This window comes from Watersipora subatra, chromosome 2, assembly GCF_963576615.1.
Source record: "Watersipora subatra chromosome 2, tzWatSuba1.1, whole genome shotgun sequence".
NCBI classification, from domain to species: Eukaryota; Metazoa; Bryozoa; class Gymnolaemata; order Cheilostomatida; family Watersiporidae; genus Watersipora; species Watersipora subatra.
In genome coordinates, this window is record NC_088709.1 from 40,839,519 (window position 1) to 40,863,037 (window position 23,519).

At 37.5% G+C, this 23,519-nt stretch overlaps 1 protein-coding gene across 1 annotated transcript in view; it reads right to left on the reverse strand.

Moving 5' to 3' along the window:
• Positions 1–7,927: 7,927 nt before the first annotated feature.
• The window catches only part of LOC137387867 (zinc finger protein 26-like), a 41,734-nt gene continuing 26,142 nt past the window's right edge, over positions 7,928–23,519 (reverse strand). Inside the window, 1 exon segment of the mRNA XM_068074382.1 lies at positions 7,928–8,810. Within this exon segment, the coding sequence (XP_067930483.1) occupies positions 7,949–8,810 (862 nt within the window). The 3' untranslated portion in view covers positions 7,928–7,948.

Here is a 23,519-nt window from a genome sequence, read left to right on the forward strand (position 1 = left end):
GAGAGGCATCTTCCCTAAGTATAGTACCCTTAGTCCCGATGTCGGTGGTAGCCTTAACATATACGACTTGCCCAGGTAAGAGTTTGAGGAGTCGTTTTGCCCTGTATTTCCTATCCAATTTAGACTTAATCTTATGTCTATGTGATGTTTCATGTTTTAAACTGACCATAATCCACATCACTTTCATAGGGTATACCTAAGGTTGGCCTTATTCGTCTCCCAAACATGAGTTCACTGTGTGAATATCCTGATGGTAATGGAGTAGTTTTGTAAGTTAGTAAGGTAATACCTTTATCGTGAGTTTTTTCCCACAAAAATTTTATTGTTTTCACCGCACCTTTGGTTAAGCCGTTTGAGCATGGGTATCTGAAACTGCTGGTAGCCAATCTGAAACCTTGTTTTTTAGCGAAATGGCTAAACCCATGACAGTCATAGCAAGCACCATTGTCGGACCTTACGCATTTTGGAATTCCGAACAGGTGAAACACATCCCCTATAACATTGACCACTTCCCTAAATGTCTGGGTCTCCAATGGCAGAGCCTCAATCCATTTAGATAAGAAATAGTCAACCATAACTAGATACAGATCACCGTCAAAAGTGAACACATTCATGCCTATGACTTCCCACGGTTTTGTGGGTAATACATCCTCTTGCATCGGTTGATGCTTAACCTGGGAATGCATAATACAGATATTGCATTTACCTATTATATCTGCAATCTCACCATTAACACCAGGCCACCAGAAATGTCGCTGCGCACGTCTTCGACATCAGCCGGTGTAGCTCTTCGCTAAATGTTGCTACTTTATCTGGCCATCCCTTAAGCCTGGTTCCCATATCGATTGGGAGACTCCGGCGGTAACATGCACAGCTAAATGCTTGCGATGCTAGGCTCGCCGGCATCTGTTCACGTCATTAATAATATCGTAAACATAATTACGTAATCAAATAAAATGTTCGCTTGCCACGTCGTTCCTATAATGGTGACCTTTACCCGTACAGTGCATTTCGGGAAGGTTTAGCCTGCGATCTTTTGCAAAATTTGAGCAGTGCGAAACTATTGCGATGCTGCTGGCAACTACCGGCGGTACAAGGCGCGTAGGTTCCCATTTCACCGCTAATAGCCTGCGGTGCTGTGGCCAATGCTTTGCGACATATATTGGAACCAGGCTTTACTCATGTAAGTTAAACACTTTTTAGCACAACTACCTTCCTGTGTAGCCTTAAATATTACTTCCTCTTTAACATCAGGGTATGTACCGGAGCAAACTATCATGTACATAGTTTTCTACGGTGTGGCATTTAATGCTGGCTATCTCGTCGCAAGCATACTCATTAGGTCGACTCAGGGAGTCTGCCAGGAACAAGTTTTTACCTGGAGTATGAAAAATAGTGTAATCATATCTCATCAAACGTAATTTCAAACACTGTGCCCTGACCGGTAATCGAGAGAGATCCTTTTCGCCCAAAATCGCTATTAAAGGTTTATGGTCACTCTCACTTTCGAACCAGCAACCAACGAGGTAATAATCAAATTTCTCTCAAGCCCATGTAATGGCAAGTAATTCCTTTTCCACCATAGCATACCTCTTCTCAGTTTTGGACATTTTGCTGGAAGCATATTCAACTGGTTGTCAATTGCCATTTTTAGTCAACTGGAGCAGTACTGCGCCTAAAGCATTTTTACTTGCATCTGCTGACACCCTGTGCTTAGCATTTAAGTCGAATGTGAATAATACGGGTTGCTTAGACATTTCTTGTTTTACTTTACAAAAAGCTTCCTCCTGGTCTGGTCTCCAGAACCATTCTGAATTATGGCCTTTGATCTCATGGGTCGGTGCTCATAAGCCTGCGAGTTTACTACTAAATTTCATCAAGTAGTTAACCATACCAAGGAACCTTTTCGCCTCCATTTTATTTGTAGGAGGTAACATGTTGACCATAGCTTCTATTTTGCTAGGGTCAGGTTTTATAGCTGTACCACTAATCATGTGGCCTGAAAACTTGACCTCTGAGCGGCCGAACTCACATTTCTCGTTTCGGAGTGTCATAACTGATTTTTCTATACGTTTTAATACTTTATTGAGCCTCTCCCAGTGTTCTTGGGGGTTAGCCCCATACATTAGGATGTCATCCATTAAACAAATGACACCTTTTAATTCCTTCAATATTTTCTCTAAAACACGTTGAAAGTATTCGGGTGCTAAAGAAATACTAAACGGCATGCATTTAAAACAGAACCTACCCCAAGGCGTGACAAAGGTTGTCAACAGTTTGCACTCGGGGTCCAATTTGACCTGCCAAAAGCCAGAATTAGCATCTAATTTCGAAAACATAGCTCCTTCTGACAATTAACATAGCATATCAGAAATCTTAGGTAAAAGACAGATTTCTTTCCTTACACATTTGTTTAGATTGGTTAAATCTACACACATCCTTATCTTGCCTCCCAACTTGGGGGCAATCATGAGGCCTGAACACCAGTCGGTAGGTTTTTCTACTGGGTCTATAACATTGTCAGCTACCATTTTGTATAACTCTGACTTAGCTTTATCCCTCAAACCTGCTGCTATTGGCTTTGGTGAATATAGCCTAACGAGATCCACACCCATGTTTAAACTGATGGTGAATTCACCAGGCATCGTTCCAAGACCCTCAAAAGCCTTAGGAAATTCCTTCATGTGGTCAAACTCGCTCAAACAGGTGGCATTGATAACAGCCAGTAAGTTTAGTCTTTTAATTTCTGACATGCCCAATAAATTACGGCTAAAGCCTCTTAGTACATATACACAAGTATCTATACTTTGATACGTACTTTCTATGCATGCATTACTGACGCCTGTGACTTCTAGCTTAGAACCGTCTGCACCACTCAAATGTCTCTCAGGTTTCTGATGTTTATGGATATCAGCTACCTTTTCGGTAAGTGTAGATACGTCTGAGCCTGTGTCGAAGGTAAAACTAACTTTTCTCTTGTTAACCTTGAGGGTTCTATCTTGTCGTCTAGTCATTTATTACCAGACTCTGAAAATCTAACCCTCCTGCTAGGACTTCTATAACGACTCCTTTGCCATTCCCTGCTACTTCTGTCAGTATCTCTAATATAGCTACTCCTGCTACTAGGTCTGTTGTACTCACAATCCTGCATGGTATGCCCTTTCTTACTACATATATAGCATCTAGCTTCAGGGCAATCATGTATCCTATGGCCTGATTGTTTGCACTGGTAACAAATAGGCTCACTCTTAGGTGATGATTGTCTATTAAGTTTCCTGCTAACATGTTTTAGCCCGTATTTATGACTATGCCTATTCAGATCATTAAACCTAATTAAACTTCTAGCACATACATAAAAAACCTGCATTTAAAATTATAACGGTAAATGTTGTATAAGTTGTGATAAACACTTTTTATAACTACTACTTATTATTATACTTGAACTAGCTGTACTACCTGGTGTTGCTCATAAAATTGATTTGTATTCAACATATAACAACATTTGCCATTCTAACTTTCAAACTACATATCATGAGAAAATTTTGTGTGTAGTTGAAATAATTTAATAGAAAATAAAAAGAACTGTGAAGGTTTTCATACTTTGTCAAACACATGTAACTTTCAAACTCAATTTCATGAGGAAAATGTTTTGTGCAAATAAATTAAAAAAAAACAACTATCAAAAGGTTTAGATGTAAATGTGAAGGAATTAGCAAGTAATAGCTAAATTAGGTCGGTTCTGCTATGATTACAATAAAAGATGATTCGGTAATGATACAATTAATATGAACTGAGAGAAGAAAATAAAAATCCTGAATACGTTGAATCAATAATAACAATTCTTGCATAAAAGTGTGTGTGAATAAAAAAGGTTACTGTTCCACCAGAAGCGATCCATCAAAACTTTGAATACAACAATACTGGTACCTCTCGATACTGGTACAAATGTAAAAATGAGATATCGTACAGTCTTTGTCTGACCGAACGGAAAGAGAATTTTGAGGCTCTTCTCACAGAGATAATATAATTGTCTGCACGAGAAGAATTGTCCTTGGTCGCAGATATAATAAATGATCCTTACAAAAAATATTTCTTAAAGGTTGACTCGCAACAAAATTCATATTACAGTTATTTGGTATCAAAAGGTTCCCCATGCTTTACTCTGCTGTGTTGTAGGTTCGAAATATGTGAAAATGTGATTACCTCTTAAAAGCTCAAAAACAAGCAGTTAAAAAAATGGCTGTTGGTTGGAATCCCTTTATTTTAATGGCGTACTCAACTCTGATTGTGACGCCTTGTATGGCTCTGTGGTAGAGCGTCTAGATAAGAAACTTACAGATGCATTCGTAGTGAGTTCAAATCCATCAGAATGCGAAATTTTAATTCCAAGATTTTAATAGCTATAGCTAAAACAGCAAACATATGACCAATTTTGAGAAATATATATACATGTATATATAGATATCCAACAATTTGAGATCCCGTACGTAGATAGTCAACAGTTTGATAAGAACAGAATTATCAATGCCTGTATAGCAGAGGTGCCTAAATACTTTTGCTGGAGGGCCAAACAGGTAACCAGGTCTAATCAGGGTAACAGGTAACATGGCCAGGCATGAATACAGGTGTATATATGGAAATGTATGTGTATTTTGAGTAATGCGTAAGTAAACATATATACATGAACATAAACATGAAAGTAACAAGGTGTAACATAACAACGTATGTGGGTTTATTCTCAACAAAATCTACTGTGCAGAAGAAGTATCTGTAATGTTAATGAGACACATGGAAGCGAGTTTGCTTTGCAGCTATTGCTGCAATATTTGGTTTATCTTTGGTTACTGCTACGGCTAAGAGCTGTTGAGTATGTTCCTCTGTCAGTACACTCCGATACCTACTTTTTGTAAATGTGAGCTTTGAAAACATTGATTCACACAAGTAGGTTGTACCAAAGAAAGTAAGTGCACTGCCATATTGCATAGCATAGGATACTTCTCCTGTACAGCAGGTTGCATTCAGAGCCGAACAATAGTTTGCCCAGCAAATTTAGCTTTAGCCAGTGTATCTGCCTTTAAATCATACAGTTCTAATGCTTCTACACCTGTCTGAACACGAGGAAAGTTATTAACTTGGGCTTTCCAAAGCTGATGTGCCTGAAATGGGCATGCAAAAAGCTCAATAATACCATTGACACTATCGAAGGCAGCAAAGCGACGCTCCATCTCTGAAGAAACATCAATGAGAAAAGCGCTTGCTGCTGTAAGGTCCACAACATAATCACGACCATTCACAAATTCCCGGATGATTGGAAAGTGGTTCATATCACTGTTTATGTCCTCGTAAAAGCAGTGGAGTTTGTCTCTAAAAGATGTTACTGCCTGCCCGAGTTCTACCACATTACGACCTTCGCCTTGCACCTTCAAATTTAGGTCATTCAGATGAGCCAAAGTGTCTATCAGAAAAGCCATGTCTCTCAGTGAATGCTCCGATCTGAAAATCTCTAAAAATCGTTCTGCTGCATCTCATCCAATCTCACTAAGAAACTGCTCGATGTGCTGTCTTACAGCCCATACTCTTTGCAAAGCTCTACCCTTACTCAGCCATCTGCAAAAGTACATTAAAGTACATTGTATATTAAAAATAATTGACATTATTCACAACTTTGCAGTGCTTTTTTACCTCATCATAATGTAATAAAAATAAGTATGTCAAATATAATTCCAAAATAGCAATAGGGTACTAACCTGACATTGTTGTGTCCTAACAATCTACCATACTGAGAATCAGACTCCTGTAGTTTACTAAGCTGGCGGTGTCGTAAAGATGATTTTGATCTGAGGTTTATTAGTTTCATTATGTCCAGCAGAAGACTTCCCTAATCATCTTTCAGTTGTGCGCAACGAATGCTTTTGTGTATGATACAATGAAATGCAATCATCTGAGGATTGTTATCTTTCAGGCGATTAACAAAACCAGAATATACACCTACCATTGCTGGGGCGCCATCTGTTGCTACAGATATTATCTTATGCATTGACACTTTATGGGAGTCCATGTAAGCCTTGAATACCTGATATATATTTTCTCCAGTCGTACGTTCTGTCAGTGGAATAACTGCTGCAAGCTCCTCACTAAACTTGTTGTTGAGATAATACCGAACAAACACACCCAGCTGAGAAACATCGTTTGTCAGTACTCTCATCTACTGCAACTGAAAATGATTCACACCTGTTCAAGTTATATATGACACTTTCAGTCACATGATTGACAATAGTTTCTATTCGTCGTGCACAGGTATTCCTAGATAGCGGTGCTGACTGAACAGCTTGCTGAATATCTAGCTTTTCAGGGTAGAGTGCTTGAATGGCTGAAACCATGCATTCTTTGAACAGTTGGCTGTGGCGGTAAGCAGCCATTGCCTTGGCAATTTTATAACAAACCTCATAACCAGCAGTAGCTGCTCTCTGTTGCAAGCTTGTGGCTCCCCTCATCATAGCCATTTGTCCATGAGCCTGCCTTGTTAATCTATTAAGCTGTTCCTGCCTCCTCCTTGTACCTGAAGGAGATCTTCCGTCATAGTCAGGATGGTTTGGAGTGTAATGCTTTTTGACATTTGCTACTTTGTTTATAGCAACTGAATTATTGCATATCTAACATATAGGCTTACCTTTTACTTCATAAAAAAAACTTGTGTAGTTCAGTCTGGATTAAAATGACGGTTTTCTCTGTCTACTAATCTCTGAGCCATGATTGCTTATGAATTATTTTTTTAAGTCATTAGTCATAGTAAGAAGTCTTGAAAATGCAAGCTGGGAAATTCCCTATTGGTAAAAAACCGAAGTTGAACCAATCTCAAATGGGGAACTGTTGGCTATTCCCTAATCCAAAAATTTATGCTGAGAAATTTCTCGCACTATCGCAAAACTAAACTTCGTCAATAATGCTGGTCAGACGATTTCAGATAACTACCGTACCTTTCGGGCTATTAGCCGCAACTTTTTTCCGATGTTTTGAGCTATGCGGCTAATTTAGAGGCTGCGGCTATTCTGCGGTTTTTTCTTTCACCGGTAGAGCGCATTAACCAGAATCTGTGGCTAGTGCCCCATGGCAGAATCTACGAAACAGTGCCTAACGGCACTGTTCTGTTTTAACTAGCAAAGTTGTTGCTGTGTTAAAAGCACCATCATGAGTTCTGCGGCATATACAAAAGGTGCGGCCTATGTATTGTTTTATTACCTTTTTTAAATAAAGCAGATGCGGCCTATATAGCGGTGCGGTTAATAGTCCGAAAAATACGGTAATAATTACTACTGATACAATAACAATAATGCATTGCCAAACAAGCTCTTTACAATTTGTAAAACATTTAAAAAAATTACAACAGCTGGGGGGCCTGATAAAAACAGCTGGAGGGCCTGATCAGGCCCGCGGGTCTCCATTTGGACACCAGGGATCTAGGGTACACAATGAGGCTGGACTTAAACTACAGAATCTAGGAATAACTCTAGTAAATGCAATAAGAAACCTTAGTTGTTGCATAAACTATTACGATGTAGGTGGGCAAAAATTGTGTTCTAGATAAATTATTTCATAACAGACGCAACTAATCAAATGCTTGCGATGTCGGAAGAATAAGCTCAATATATGCCAAAAGCACGAAGTCGTCAGTCATGTCCGATTTGGTTCACCCAGATAGAACCGAAGCTATCATTTATTGGACATCTTATTTGTTATCAAATACAATAATCGCTTTGTTTTCTTACAAATAGTTAATTATATTATCATTCAATATACATCAGATGTGATCACATAACAAAAAGACAAGTCACAATACAATTTTTACAAAGCCAAATGAGAATATATGGGAGTATTTAAGCGCATACCAGCATACAAAGTTGTGTCTTAAAAATGTCTTACAAGCAAAGCAATTACTGCACATCTTACATTAAAATGACTTCTCTCTATTGTGTATCTTCATATGTCTTGTTAGACTTCCACGCAAAGTAAAACTACTACTGCAAATCTTGCATTGGAATGGTTTATCACCAGTATGAGACCTCATATGGATTGGTAGATAACTACGATGAGAAAACCTGCTACTGCAAATCTTGCATTGGAACGGTTTTTCTCCAGTATGAATCCGCATGTGTTCTGTTAGGGAACTACGGTTAGCAAAGCTCCTACTGCAAACCTTGCATTGAAATGGCTTTTCTCCAGTATGAGTCCTTGTGTGAATTGTTAGATTACTGCGTTCAGCAAACCTGCTACTGCAAATCTTGCATTGAAATGGCTTTTCTCCAGTATGAATCCTTATGTGAATTGTTAGGGAATTGCGTTGAGCAAACCTGCTACTGCAAACCTTGCATTGAAATGGCTTTTTTCCAGTATGAGTCCTTGTGTGAATTGTTAGACTACTACGATGAGCAAACCTGCTACTGCAAATCTTGCATTGGAACGGTTTATCACCGGTATGAGTCCTCATATGGATTGGTAGATAACTACGATGAGCAAACCTGCTACTGCAAATCTTGCATTGGAACGGTTTTTCTCCAGTATGAATCCGCATGTGTTCTGTTAGGGAACTACGGTTAGCAAAGCTACTTCTGCAAATCTTGCATTGGAACGGTTATTCTCCAGTATGAATCCGCATGTGTTCTGTTAGGGAACTACGGTTAGCAAACCTACTACCGCAAATCTTGCATTGAAATGGCTTTTCTCCAGTATGAGTCCTCATGTGATTTGTTAGAGTACAGCGTTGAGTAAACGTCCTACTGCACGTTGTACACTGAAAAGGCTTCTCTCCAGTAGAAGTCTTCATGTCTTTTCTTCGAGTACTGCGGTGAGTAAATCTACCAGAATAATCACCTATAATAAAAGTTGACAGTGTGAGAGTTTGTTTGGCACACAGGCTTGGTGGTACCAAATATAGGTAAGTATTGTTATATCATGAAAGGTCACTTACACCCTACAAGTAATATAAGATTTTTAGAGTTCTCATCACAAAAACACCTAATTTATGTAACACTACAAACATGAGATGTAAGTTCAGGCACAAATCTTGAAATGTGCTAATATTGACCAGCTGTCAAAAGTAAAGAATTTAGTATGAAAAGATGTATTGGATGATTAAATTTAAATATTTCGCTATTTGTGTCATGCATCTCGTGTCAAGTTACAACATCCACATCCTTAATAGTCAAATAACAATATTACCTCTGCATGTCTTTTTTGTGTTAGGAAGTTTTGTGTGACATTCGAGTCTATCTATCCTTATTAAATAAGTTCATATAGTCAGCACTGTTTCATCAGAAATGTACTTGCAATAAGCTAGTACGTATTACTAGTAAAGTAAACTTGATAGGTTTATGAATGAGCAACCGGTGAATTCTAATATAAAGAGAAGAGGGAAAACCACTAAATAATTTAAAATGGATAGAAAAATAAAGTTCAGAGAGTGTTTGATCAAAAGTTAGCCCGAGTGCAGTCAAAATGTAATCAACTTGAATCAAATAGGCAAATTTCATCATGTGACAAACTGATAGAGATACAACTTTATTGTCTGAAGACATTAGTCAACCTTCGGTTTGAGCCACTAGCTGGTTTCTTATGCTTAGTAACTTCTTCATGAAAAACCAGGAGCTAAACATGTCCACAACTCAAACAAACTGACAGCCTCTTGTCATCTATATTTTTTTCAAATGATTCTCCAGAATGTTACTCTCTTTTAAATTATTACAAAGCGAAAATAAGCCAATTTCCATAAACTAAAACAAGTAAAAATGACTATACCCACTGAAGATGCTGTGTTGACAATGAGTTGGAGCCTTGTAACAATATACATGTATAAGGATTAAATCTAGCGATACACTTGTTGAGATGGCAGCCTGAAAAAACTGGACAAACTAAGTAAAACTGCAGCTCTCATATTAAAAAAGGAAATTTATGAAAAATACAGGTTCAAGATGTTCTAGTGAATGGCACGTTAGTGTGTATAAAAGAAGCTTTGAGCTTCCTGATAGTCTTCATGTACGAAAGGATAAATATGGAGACAGTGTGTTTATCACAAACAACTAAAGCAGTTACCAAATAAAAAAACTATTTTCTGTTGGGACGCCAAAAACATAACTTTATGAGTAGCTATTAGCAAATGTTTGTAGATAACACCAGCAAGAAGGTAAGTCATCATCAAGGTGATGCTATGACAATAACGAAAACTAGCATTTACACACTTTGTTAATGATGTCCTCAAACTGTGGTCCATAGTGGGAGAATTTAATATTGATTTTTAATGGAGATATTGTTTAAAATACTGTGTAAAAAACTGTTTAAAATAGGCTTGACAGTGTAACAAACTGATAACAGTGTTTCAATGCCGACACATGCTACCTAGAAAATGATGAAACCATAAAATGGGACACGGGAGACGAGAAAAATTAAAATGGGCAGATATCAATTATTGAAAAATATCACAGCAATTTGACATCTGCTACTGAAAACTCTCCGAAGACCTCTAAAAATTTGAAACCCTTCGATAGTGCTGCCCACTCTAGTTAACCCAAACAGAACTATATGTACTAAACAAGGATGATAGCTTCAAGAGATCGAGAAAAGTATTACAGATGGTTCCCAACCTACGAATGAGTTACGTTCCGAACGACTGTTCGTAAGGTGAATTTGTTCGTAAGTTGCTTCAGTGCTATATTCTGTATTATAATTTATGTTCAAGGCCTATATAAGTATATTGAAGGTTTATATAAGTATGTTTAAGGCTTGTATAAGTAACCTGTATTGGTTTGTACAGAAAACTTTTTAATAAAATAGAGATAATACTTTGGTGGACGCCGGGCCATGACACTGCATTTCTTATTAATTGTATGTCTTGTCCTTTTTATTATATTGTGGTTTTAATCGTTATGCTATCACTTATCGTTGTTGTCTTATTTTTTGTATGTGTTGTCCGTTTATTATATCGCTGTTTCACTCGTTATGCTATTGTTATATCTGATATACCGTCATAACACTATCACTTATCGTAACTTATATTGTTGTCATATCAACGGCTAGCGGCCCTATTTATTCACTTTGTTAGCCAGTGTTCTTACCGTTTGCTGCTAGCCGGAACGGTTGATATTATTGTATATAAATGAGTGCGCTCATTTAGTTGAGCAGATAGCCGTTACGAACAACAGTACATACGAACGTATGTACCGTTGTTCGTAACTCGAATAACTTTCGAGTTATTTGTAGTTTCATTCAGCTTTTAATTAGCGAAGGAAATTTCCCTAGCCGAGGAGCGTACGGCTATCTGCTCAACTAAATGAGCGCACTCATTTATATACAATACCATCAACCGTTCCGGCTAACGGCAAACGGTAAAAACACCGGCTAACAAGGTGAATAAATAGGGCCGCTAGCGTGTTGGTATGACAACAATATAAGTTACGATAAGTGATAGTGTTATGACGGTATATCAAATATTACAATAGCATAATGAGTGAAACAACGACATAATAAACGGACAACACATACAAAAAATAAGACAACAACGATAAGTGATAGCATAACGATTAAAACCACAATATAATAAAAAGGACAAGACATACAATTAATAAGAAATGCAGTGTCATGGCCCGGCGTCCACCAAAGTATTATCTCCATTTTACTAAATATTTTTTTCTATACAAACCAATACAGGTTACTTATACAAGCCTTAAACATACTTATATAAACCTTCAATATACTTATATAGGCCTTAAACATAAATTATAATACAAAATATACCGTACAGGATGAATTTATTCGCGGAGTTATATTTCGCGAAAATTGTCTTTTAATGCATATTCGCGGATGAATTTATTCGCGGCTAAAAACTGCCACTTTCTAGGAAAAGTTAACTCTATTACGTCTAGCAATGGAGTTAACCTTACGCATGCGCGGCTACGCGCATTGTGCGTTTTGTTTTCTATTTAGCTTACAACTACGGGTGGATCAGGCTAAGCTATAAATTCTTTGTTGCGTTCAGAGGTTTTCACGAATATTCATAGATTTGGAGGCCTTTGATGAACCAAAAATTTGTGGTAAGTAATGAGTTTTTTCTCAAAACCATTTACTTAATTAGTTGAATTTTACTTTGGTTCTTCGGTATAACGCAATATTTATTTTTTCCATCCTTACCGCTTCATTATTTGTTTTAGTGTGAGAGAGATATTTTTCATCATACACGCGAGCACATTGACTGCAAGGGTGGTATATGTCATTCTTAAAAGATCACCAATTATTCAGGGAGGTCTGGAAATTGAGGTGGAAGTGACTGCAGCTACTTAGGAAGAGAATATATCTGTTTAAAAAAGGAACAAAAACGCCTTTACGAGCACGAATCTTTGGCTAACCGGCAGAACTTTGCAATAGTAAGCCACGAGGAGAGTTCTGATGATAACTTCCTTACCAGCTATGTAGTAGCGAGAGAATCGCCTTTAACATCTACTCAAGACAGTGACAGCGATATAGAGCTGCTATTACCACAATAACTAATCAGAGAGCACCATTACACACTAGTATTCACTTATCAAGAGTATCAGTTTAATTTGATTGCTTTAGACAACCGCCATATAGATTAAACTGTTCATATTTACTCCATTCATCGTTTGTAAAATTGCATTTGTTTTTTAAACATTGTATTTGTACACTCAAGTTTGTAATAAATTATAATATATCTATACATAAAATAAAATATATAATTTAATCATGTTTGCTGCAGCGATATCAAGGACTTGTTGTCGATGAAGGGGTTGACTGGTTGCTTTTCTGCCTGGTTGCTTTGCTTCTAAGTTGACTGGTTGCTTCTCTGCCAATATTTCTGCCACGGTGAATATCACTACTTGTCTCTAGTTTTCGTAATCGGAGTAGGTTGTTTCATTCTCAATCTGCAGCAAACACAAAAAAGAAAAAAATATTAATAAGTGTTAAGAAAGTACAAAAACAATACCTGAAGTATTTAATGAAAGCGATCGGTTTTTAAACAAACGAATTAACTAATGCAGTTGATTATCGCAAAAACGTATCTGCACTGCAAAACAAATACATACCATAATGTCCAGATCATAATCGTTTTCAACTTCGGTAATAGAGATTGATGGAGTTGATTTCAATGTAAAAAGACTGGGAGAGATTTTTTGCGATGACGAAGCCATGCCGAATAACTTGTGAAAACCTTGAATAATTTTGTAAAGTTTGATGCAATGGCAATAAAACTCGAAGCCCAGCGATGATTTTAAAGAAGTTTTGGAACTCGGCTACGTTTAGTACTTCTGCCTAGTGGCTATTTTTGCGATGACGCCATTCTGCATATCTTGTGACAACCTTGAATAATTTTGTAAAGAAATGTGATGCATTTGCAATGGTGTTAGCTCAAAGCCCAGGCAATGATGTTCCATTAAATTGTTTTGGAGGAACACAAAGTGAAGAAAGGAAAGTGAAGAAATTTAAGAATGTTTTGAAACTCAACTACGTTTAGTATTTATATTAAAAACCAACCTAACGGCTAGTTTTTAATTTGATGCAGTAGTTATTCTCCCTTGTGATTAAAAATAGAACTAATTATTCACGGAATTTTATAATTCGCGGAGTTGTCTGTTCGCGAAATCGCGAATTTTTATGACCAACGAATATTTTCATCCTGTACGGTAGCACTGAAGCAACTTAGGAAGAAATTCACCCTACGAACAATCGTTCGGAACGTAACTCGTTCATAGGTTGGGAACCGTCTGTATAGATAAACTAACAAATGTGAGTAACAAATTGATTGGAAAACCTCTGAGTGACAGTGCATCCAAACTAATCAGATTCAGTAATCTACTCAAACATTGACCACTAGGGAATCTTGCCACAGACATGTTGGATACAATTTGGATTTTAAGAAAATCGCACGGAGCACAACCATACTAATGCTTCAAAGTAGATAAATTGCTTGGAGAGAACAAAAAATGATCTAAAATCGTATACACCTTTTGATCAAATGATACAAAATGATCTTTTGAACGGTACTCCATTCAAGTTACTTTTTTAGCTGAAGCAATTTAATGGAACATGTAGTCTGTGTCTGTTATCAAGTAGTGCAAGAGAAGATAAGAATCGAACCAACGTGAACAAAATAGTCTCAAAGTAGAAATCATGAGCTTTTGTTTATGCTCATTCAAAAGTTTATGCTGTATCTAGCCTTACGAAATGTGCACTAGCAATGCACCAACCACTGCATCTAGCAATACACACTGTGTGGTAGGCAGTACCAATACTGCTTATCTTGCATTAAAAATAGTTGGACTTGTATACACGTGTATACTGTGCAGTAGCGCAAGTATACAATGCAATTATACTGCATGCTACATGACTATCACACGCTTACTACTGCTACAGCACTACAAATGCAACTACATGGATGTCCTGTTATTCAATCAATTAAAGTAATACCATATTTACCTTCATCACAGTTTGTGTTGACTGGTGGACTCTCTAGTTCTGGGTTATATTCAACATCTATAATATAAACAATTTATCAGGATATTGTAAAACCTCTATTGGAATGTCACTATAGGAGAAGGGTTGAAAATTACAGCACCACCCTTTAATTGAACGTCACTTCTTATAAAATGCCACTAAAAAGGAAGGGTTGAAAAATAGAGCACCACAGAAGTATATTGAGGTTTTACGGAAAATTGAATTATCAGATTTGTACAAAAAAATCTTAAACAAAGTTGCTAAAAAAATTATATGTGATTAAAACCTAATCTGCCTTCTGCAAACTTTGAGAAAATAGCTTGCATTTTATTAGCTGTCATGTACCAGTAGTAGCCAATCAAATTCTAAAACTAGTTAAGTTAAGAATTCCTTCATAGAACTTACACATAAACTGTAACTCTGGTAAGATTTAGTATTTTATCTTTACTAACAAACCAGTAGGTGAGACAATAGAGGAAAGTGATTACCATATTTAATCAACTCAATGGCATCAGAGCTTATCAACAGCAGTTATCACTATTATTTGATAAATCTTTAACTAACCAGTTGGGTAGAGATTATCAGAACCAACATCAGATCTTGGTTCTGTTTTTACTTCTGCAACTGCTACAATAATGATGAGAGTGTTCCAGAAGCTATAGGTATATACAATGAATACCACCTTGTATGTACCACCAGAGAAGATGCAAGATGGTACCTGTATTAGTACCACCTTGCACCTTCTCTGGTGTAAAGATTGTTGCCACGTAACTACGCGTCGTGGTGGACAGTAGGAACAACAAATTTAATCATGTAGAGAAAGTCTTTGCACTACTAGACTGGTGCACATTATATTTTCTATCTGATGATCTCATGAGACCTGTCAAGTGGCCAGGTAAAGAGCGCATCATAAAACTTAAATACCCTACAGGATAAAAATATTCGATGGATATATAAATTTCGCGATTTTGCGAACAGTAAATTCCGCGAATTATTGAATTCGAATAATAATTAGTTCTATTTTTAAACACAAGGGAGAATATCTATTGCTTCAAATTGGAAACTAGCCGTTAGGCAGAAGTACTAAACGTAGCCGAGTTCCAAAACTTTTTTAAAATCATCGCCGGGGCTTCGAGTTAATCCCATTGTCAATGCATCACACTTCTTTACAAAATTATTCAAGGTTCTCACAAGTTATTCGGCATGGCGTCGTCATCGCAAAAATATCTCCCACAGGTTTTTTACATTGAAATCAACTCCATCAACCTCTAATGCCAAAAGTGATGACGATAATGATTCTAATCTGGACATTATGGTATGTATTTGATTTGCAGTGCAGATACGTTTTTCCATATTTAATTGCGTTAGTTCATTCTCTAGTTTAAAAACTGTTAGCTTTCATTAAATACTTCAGCTATTGTTTTTGTACTTCCTTTACACTTATTAATATTTTTTCCATTTTGTGTTTACTGCAGATTGAGAATGAAACATAACCTATTCCAATTATGAAAACTAGAGACAAGTAGTAGTATTCACCAAGGCAGGAATATTGGCAGAGAAGCAACCAGTTAACCTAGACCTTTTCATCAACAACAACTCCTTGATATGGCTGCAGCAAACATGATTATATTATATATGTTCTTTTTCATGTACAGATATATTAGAATTTATTACCAACTTGAGTGTAGAAATACAATATTTCAAACACAAATAAAATTTTACAAACAATGAATGGAATAAAAAAAAACGTTTAGCTCATATGGCAGTTGTCTGGCAATAAAATTAAACTGATACTCTTGATAAGTAAATACTAGCGTGTAATGATGCTCTCTGGCAAGTTATTTTGGTAATGGCAGCTTTATATCGCTCTCACTGTCTTGGATAGATGATGAAAGCGATATTCTCGCTACTACATGGCTGGTAAGGGAGTCATCGTCAGAACTCTCCTCGTGGCTTAATATTGCAAAGTTCTGCCGGTTGGCCAAAAATTTGTGCTCGTAACGGCGTTCTTGTTCCTTGTTAAAACATATATATTCACTTCGTTAGCAGCTGCGGTCACTTCTACCTCAATTTCAAGACCTCCTTGAATTATTGGTGATCTTCTAGGAATGACATCCACCACCCTTGCAGTCATTGTGCCTCTGTGTATGATGACAAAGCTGCTTACTCTACCAATTTCACGGGGTAGATGACCAACCGTCGCGCTGTCTGCGTTTACGAGCTTTACTGCAAATGGGTCGTGCAGATTATTGGGCTCCCTCTCACCCTAAAACAAATAACGAAGCGGTAGGTATGGAAAAAATAAAATTGTGATTACCAAAGTGAAATTCAATTAATTAATTTAGTAAATGGTTTTGAAAAAACTCACTACTTACCATAAGTTGTTGGTTCATCAGAGGCCTCCAAAGCGATAAATATTTGTGAAACCCTCTGAACGCAGCAAGAAATTTATAGCTTAGCATGATCGACTCGTAGTTGTAAGCTAAATATAAACCTAAATATGCGGTGTGCGCATGCGAAGGGTTTACTTTGTTGCTAGCCGCAATAATACTTAATAGAGAGTGATTGTGTTCACCCGCGAATAAATCAGCTCGTGAATATGCATGAAAAAGGCAATCCGCGAATAAATTCATCCTGGAAGATAATCACCAACTTGCAGACTGACAATAACTTCAACATCGCTGTACTAAAACCTACAAATTTTACTAGATAGTGGATACCAACCCTTCTGCATAGCATGGATGAAAGTTTTGCTGAGGCATCTTAAAAAAGAACATTCCCCCAAGAGAAGGCAAATCTGAGTTGATCTGAGAAACCAAGCTAAATCACAAAAGCTTTTCACCCTTCGACAATTGGCAGTAGTAGCTAAATGCAAAACAAGTTTGTTGTTAATCGTAGAGAAATGTGATGTAGGAAAAGCCAATAATGATTGGGGATTGCCTTTGAGCCATTTGATCCCACGCCTCAAACGATTAAAACCATTTGGTTTTTGCCCAGACTGCAGCTCAGGAAGTTGTAAACTCACAAAATACACTTGTCAGATATCTTTTTCACAGAAGTAGTGTGCAACGATTTAGTGGTAATCACAATCAAATTGTAATGTTTTCGCACAAGAGAGACAACTCTCTTTTTGGAGCCGCCTGCCTCCCAGATGCTGTGTTTTTTTTGGTGAATGTAATGACTACCAGAATAAAAGCCACCAGATACTATGACCATACAATTTTTTTTATCACTGCTTGATCGCCAATAAATACTATTGTCCAAAAATTTGTCTACTAAACCAATATATACCAGATGCTATAGCTGGTCTACCTGTGTATAAAATGGCTAAATGGCTATCAAATACTAAGGCCAGAACAACAATCTGTCTCCTGGGGTAAACTGGCTATGCTATCAAACAATTCTATCTTTAGAGCAACCATCATCAGATGCTATGACTGGACTATTCACTATATGATGAAAAAGCGACACCACGATTGTGATGTATCGGAAGCACATTACGTCATGGCATTGCAGTACGCAGTAATTTTAAAGTACTTTATAACTTTCTAATGATCAGCAGACTTACTGCTGCTGCAACTGTGCTTCTATTGCAAATTGTCCACTGCACTCTACTGCTCATTTACTTCTAATATGCAATCTGCGAAAATCAGCAACTCATACATACACTGAATGCGCATTATACAAAACCTAAACTGTATGTACACCGCAACTGCGCTTTAGTAGATACTGTAGATCAATTGACACTGCATCTGCCCATCCTTGTACCAAATATCAGATGTTATGTTTAGCAAACCCATGAACTTGTGCTCTAACTCCCATATCATTTCAGATTAGCGTCAGGCATTATCCCTATTCCTATAAAATTGGGGTAATTGTAGTATATTCTCATTAAAATTATGAATTAAAACCTTGATAGATTCTCATTGCAACCGTATACAAAATGCTAATTGTGATCAATTCACTGACCCATACTCAATATTGACCAGCATTCATATCTGGTGGTTATTTTGTGGTTGCATTGACATAACCTCAACACTTGATTCTGTGACGGGTTTTCATGTAAAAATGCTGTGCATATATGTGCAGTGTTATTCAAAAGTTTATGCTGTATCTAGCCTTACGAAATGTGCACTAGCGATGCACCAACCACTCTATCTAGCAATACACAGTGTGGTAGGCAGTACCAAATAGTCGGACTTGTATACACGTGTATACTGTGCAGTAGCGCAAGTATACAATGCAATTATACTGCATGCTACATGACTGTCACACGCTTACTACTGCTACAGCACTACAAATGCAACTACATGGATGTCCTGTTATTCAATCCATTAAAGTAATACCATATTTACCTTCATCACAGTTTATGTTGACTGATGAACTCTCTAGTTCTGGGTTATATTCAACATCTATAATATAAACAATTTATCAGGATATTGTAAAACCTCTATTGGAATGTCACTATAGGTGAAGGGTTGAAAAATACAGCACCACCCTTTAATTGAGCGTCACTTCTTATAAAATGCCACTAGAGCGGAAGGGTTGAAAAATAGAGCACCACAGCAGTATATTGAGGTTTTACGGTAACTAGAATTATTAGATTTATACAAAAAAATCTTAAACAAAGTTGCTAAAGAAATTATATGTGATTAAAACCTAATCTTACCTTCTGCAAACTTTGAGAAAATAGCTCGCATTTTATTAGCTCTCATGTACCTGTAGTAGCTAATCAAATTCTAAAACTAGTTAAGTTAAGAATTCCTTCATAGAACTTACACTTAAACTGCGACTCTGGTCAGATTTAGTATTTTATCTTTACTAACAAACCAGTAGGTGAGACAATAGAGGAAAGTGATTACCATATTTAATCAACTCAGAAGCATCAGAGCTTATCAGCAGCAGTTATCACTATTATTTGATAAATCTTTAACTAACCAGTTGGGTAGAGATTATCAGAACCATCATCAGATCCTGGTTCTGTTTTTACTTCTGCAACTGCTACAATAATGATGAGAGTTTTCCAGAAGCTTTAGGTATATACAATGAATACTCATAGTTATCATGAAAAATCCTTCCGTATAATTACCTGCATTACTGTAATTGTTGACTGAAGTATCACCAGGTTCTACTTTAACCTCGACATCTACAATATAATGTATTGATAATTTACTACCTCAAAACATCGTTTTAGTGGAGCTACACAAAATGACTAGCCTAAACAGTACTTTAAGCTGAGTAAAGCATCACAATAGAATAGTATGTAGTTACAATACACTATGATTTGAGAAGGGAAGGTTACAGCAGACATGGGGATATAATATACAGTAAAACCTATATAGTTGAATGCCATTGATTTCTATTTTTCAACCCTTCCTCTATAGTGGTGGTCAAATGAAACTGGTGTTCAAAAAGACGCTGGCGTTGTATTTTTCAAAAAGCTCATCAGAATTTAGGGAAGATGAATTTAACAGTTCTATAGACGAAGCAAATGTCGTCTATATTGTGCAATTTCCATCGGACTGCGACATTAACCCATTGATAATTTGATATGTTCGCTACAGTATGCAGCCAGAACTGACTCTTTATATGCAATATAAGAGGAGTTATGAGCATCAATCCAAATGGAAGAATTAACTTTTATGATGTAACTTAGTAATTATTAGTACGATTTGGAGGAGACTTTTTTACTGATAACTTGCTATTATGGAATCATAAAGATCAAATAATGTCAAAGTGGTGGTCAAATGGAGGTGCCGTTCAAATAAAGGTGGCATTCCAATAGAGGTGGCATTCAATTAGAAGTGTTAAGGTATGTTTACAGAGAACATAGCTTGTTAAGAAATAACAATAGCAGACAAACTTATAGAAGCTATATACTTGTACAGCTTCTATATATATATATATATATATTATTACAATACCTGTGACATGATTATGCCGTTCAGTGTATGCGTATATCTACTATATAAACGGCAATCGTTGTCTGTCTATCTATCTGTCTGTCCGCTTTATAGGGTACTGTAATTTTCGGACTATTAGCCGCTACTTTTATATAAGGCCGTGTCTATTCTGTGTTTTTTTCCCCGCTAGGGCGCATTAACGGGAATCTCCGGTTAGTACACGCCTCTATTATAATACGTAACCCGCTATTCATCGTAGGGATGGACGATAAATACTGATATGTTAATAGTATGAGTTGTCTTCTCGATATATTGAGTCACCGATAACTCCCAAATATGAGCAGTATAAATAAATTATATGGTGGTCTTTTTTTTTCGATTCGATCGTTAGTTAGTAATCTTTTATTTTGCTGATAACAAAATAACAAAAAGCCTCTATCTGCAGGCATATTATCCAATAAAACGGAAACTGTAGAATAATCCTGAATGCAAGATAGTAGTGAACAATTCATATTTAGTTTGAGATTATTTGTGTAAAAGTTAAAAGAAAATTTACATGAGAGGATGACTTCTAATAAGTAATGCAGGATAGCTTATACAAAGATAAATTGATTGATATCTCCACTACTTAATAACGTTGGATTTGCCGCTGTTCGTGATAGTGGGTCATGTTCATTTCCTTCAGCAGCCGAGTTACTAATTTTTTTCCAGCTACGAGTAGGCCTACTGTAACTTACTATTACAGAACTTTCACGAGTACTCCGAGGGTTGCGATACGCTATTGTGAAAAGAAAGAGAGCAGCTGCTATCGACTTACTGTCACCCTGCATCAGCCATGACCAGCTATACGTCGCCTGCTCAAAAGTAGGCACACGCCGAAAACTGTTTCTTCATACGCCCGACAGAAAAACCAAAAATGTTGTCTATCCGCATGTGTTGCGTTGAACTAAGGGAAAGAGAGAGGGAGAGAGAAAGGGAGAGAAGGGGGAGAGAGAGCGAGGAGGAGAGGGGGGAGAGAGAGAGGGTGCGAGAGGGAGAGGGGGAGAGCGAGGAGGAGAGGGGGAGGGAGAGAGAGGGATAAAAAGAGGGAGAAGAGAGAGGGGAGAAAGGGAGAGAGAAGGGGAGAGAGAGGGAGAGCGAGGAGGAGAGAGAGAAAGAGGGAGAGAGAGAGAAAGGGGAAGAGGGAGGGGGAGAGAAGGGGAGAGCGTGGAGGAGAGGGGGGAGAGAGAGGGGGAAGAGGGAGGGAGAGGGGAGAGACGGAGAGAGGGGAAAGAGGAAGAGAAGGAAAGAGAGAGAAAGAGGGAGAGAGAGGGGGAAGAGGGAGGGAGAGAGAGGGAAAAGACGGAGAGAGGGAGAGAGGGGAAAGAGGGAGAGAAGGAGAGAGAGAGCGAGGAGGAGGGGGGAAAGAGAGGGAGAGAAAGAGGGAGGGAGAGAGGGAGAGGAGAGAGGGGAGAGACGGAGAGAGGGGAAAGAGGGAGAGAAGGAGAGAGAGAGGGAGAGCGAGGAGGGAGAGGGAGAGAAAGAGGGAGGGAGAGAGAGGGAGAGAGAGGAAAGAGGGAGAGAGAGGAAAGAGGGAGAGAGAGAGGAAAGAGGGAGAGATGGAGAGAGGGAGATGTAACTGCATATTTGGAGTTGTTTTACGGTATGAAAGCCAACTCTCAATAAACCTTATGCTGCCCGTGAATCTGCTCCTGTAGACGGGTAATGCAGCTAGTATATATATATATATATATACGCATACACTGAACGGCATAATCATGTCACAGGTATTGTGTATAGAAGTCTATGTGATGAGTATGGCCTTAATAAACCACAACACTGGTGGGAAGCTCCTGGTAAGGTGAATGAAAATGACTGCGCTAAGATCCTCTGGGACTTCTACATCCAAACTGACAAGCATGTCCTAGCAAACCAACCAGATATAGTGGTGGTAGACAAGGAGAACAAGAGGGCTACTATAATAGATATCACAGTACCCAATGACTACAATATAGCCGGCAAAGAAAAAGAAAAGGTAGAGAAATATCTTCCTCTTGGAGAAGAAATTGAAAAATGCTGGAATGTAAGAACAACTGTAATCCCAGTAGTCATTGGGGCACTGGACGCAATAACACCGGCGCATAAAATGTGGCTTGCCCAAATACCAACAACAATCAACTCAGGTGAGTTGCAGAAAAGTGCGCTATTGAGAACAGCTAAGATCTTGAGGCAAGTGCTCAAACTCCCAGGTCTCTGGTAGGAGACCCGAGTTAGAGCAGAATTTACCACCCATACGAGGTATCCGGGGTGAGGAAACAATTTTTTTTATATATATACTGCTTATATACTAGCTGTGCTACCCGCAATGCTGGGTAATAAAAAGTCTTTGCACAGAAAATTGATTTTTATTTAACATACAGCAACATTTTCCATTCTAACTTTCAACTACATATCATGAGGAATGTGTTTTGCGTAATTGAAATAAATTAAGAGAGAAAATAAAAACAACTTTAAAGGTTTTCAAGCTTTGTCAAGCAACTCTTAAGCATCATATCATGAGGAAAATGTTTCATGCAAGTCAAATGAATTAAAAAAAAGCGACTATAAAAAGTTAAGATGTAAATGTGAAATAATTAGCAAGTAATAGCTAAATGAAGTCGAATCTGCTACGATTACAATAAAGGATGTATCAATAATGATGCAATTATTATGAGCTGAGAAAACGAAATAAAAATCCTAAATATGTTGAATTAATAATAACTAATCTTGCATAGAAGTGTGAGTTTAAAAAAGGTTACTGTTCCATCAGAAGATATCCATCTAAACTTTGAATATGACGATACTATTACCTCTCGATACTGGTACAAATGTGAAAATGAGATATCGTACTTTGTCTGACCGAAAAGAGAGAGAATGTTGAGGCTTTGCCACGGAGACGATATAATTATCTGCGCGAGAAGAATTGGCCTTGACTCCAGATATAGTAGTTGAACCTCATGAAAGATATTTTTAACAGAGGCATCATAACGCATGGCCACATTGGCACAATAATCAGCGTACGCTATAGCTATATCTATAGCCAGAATGCATACAGACATACGACCTACTTCGAGAAATATATATATAAACATGGCTGAAAAG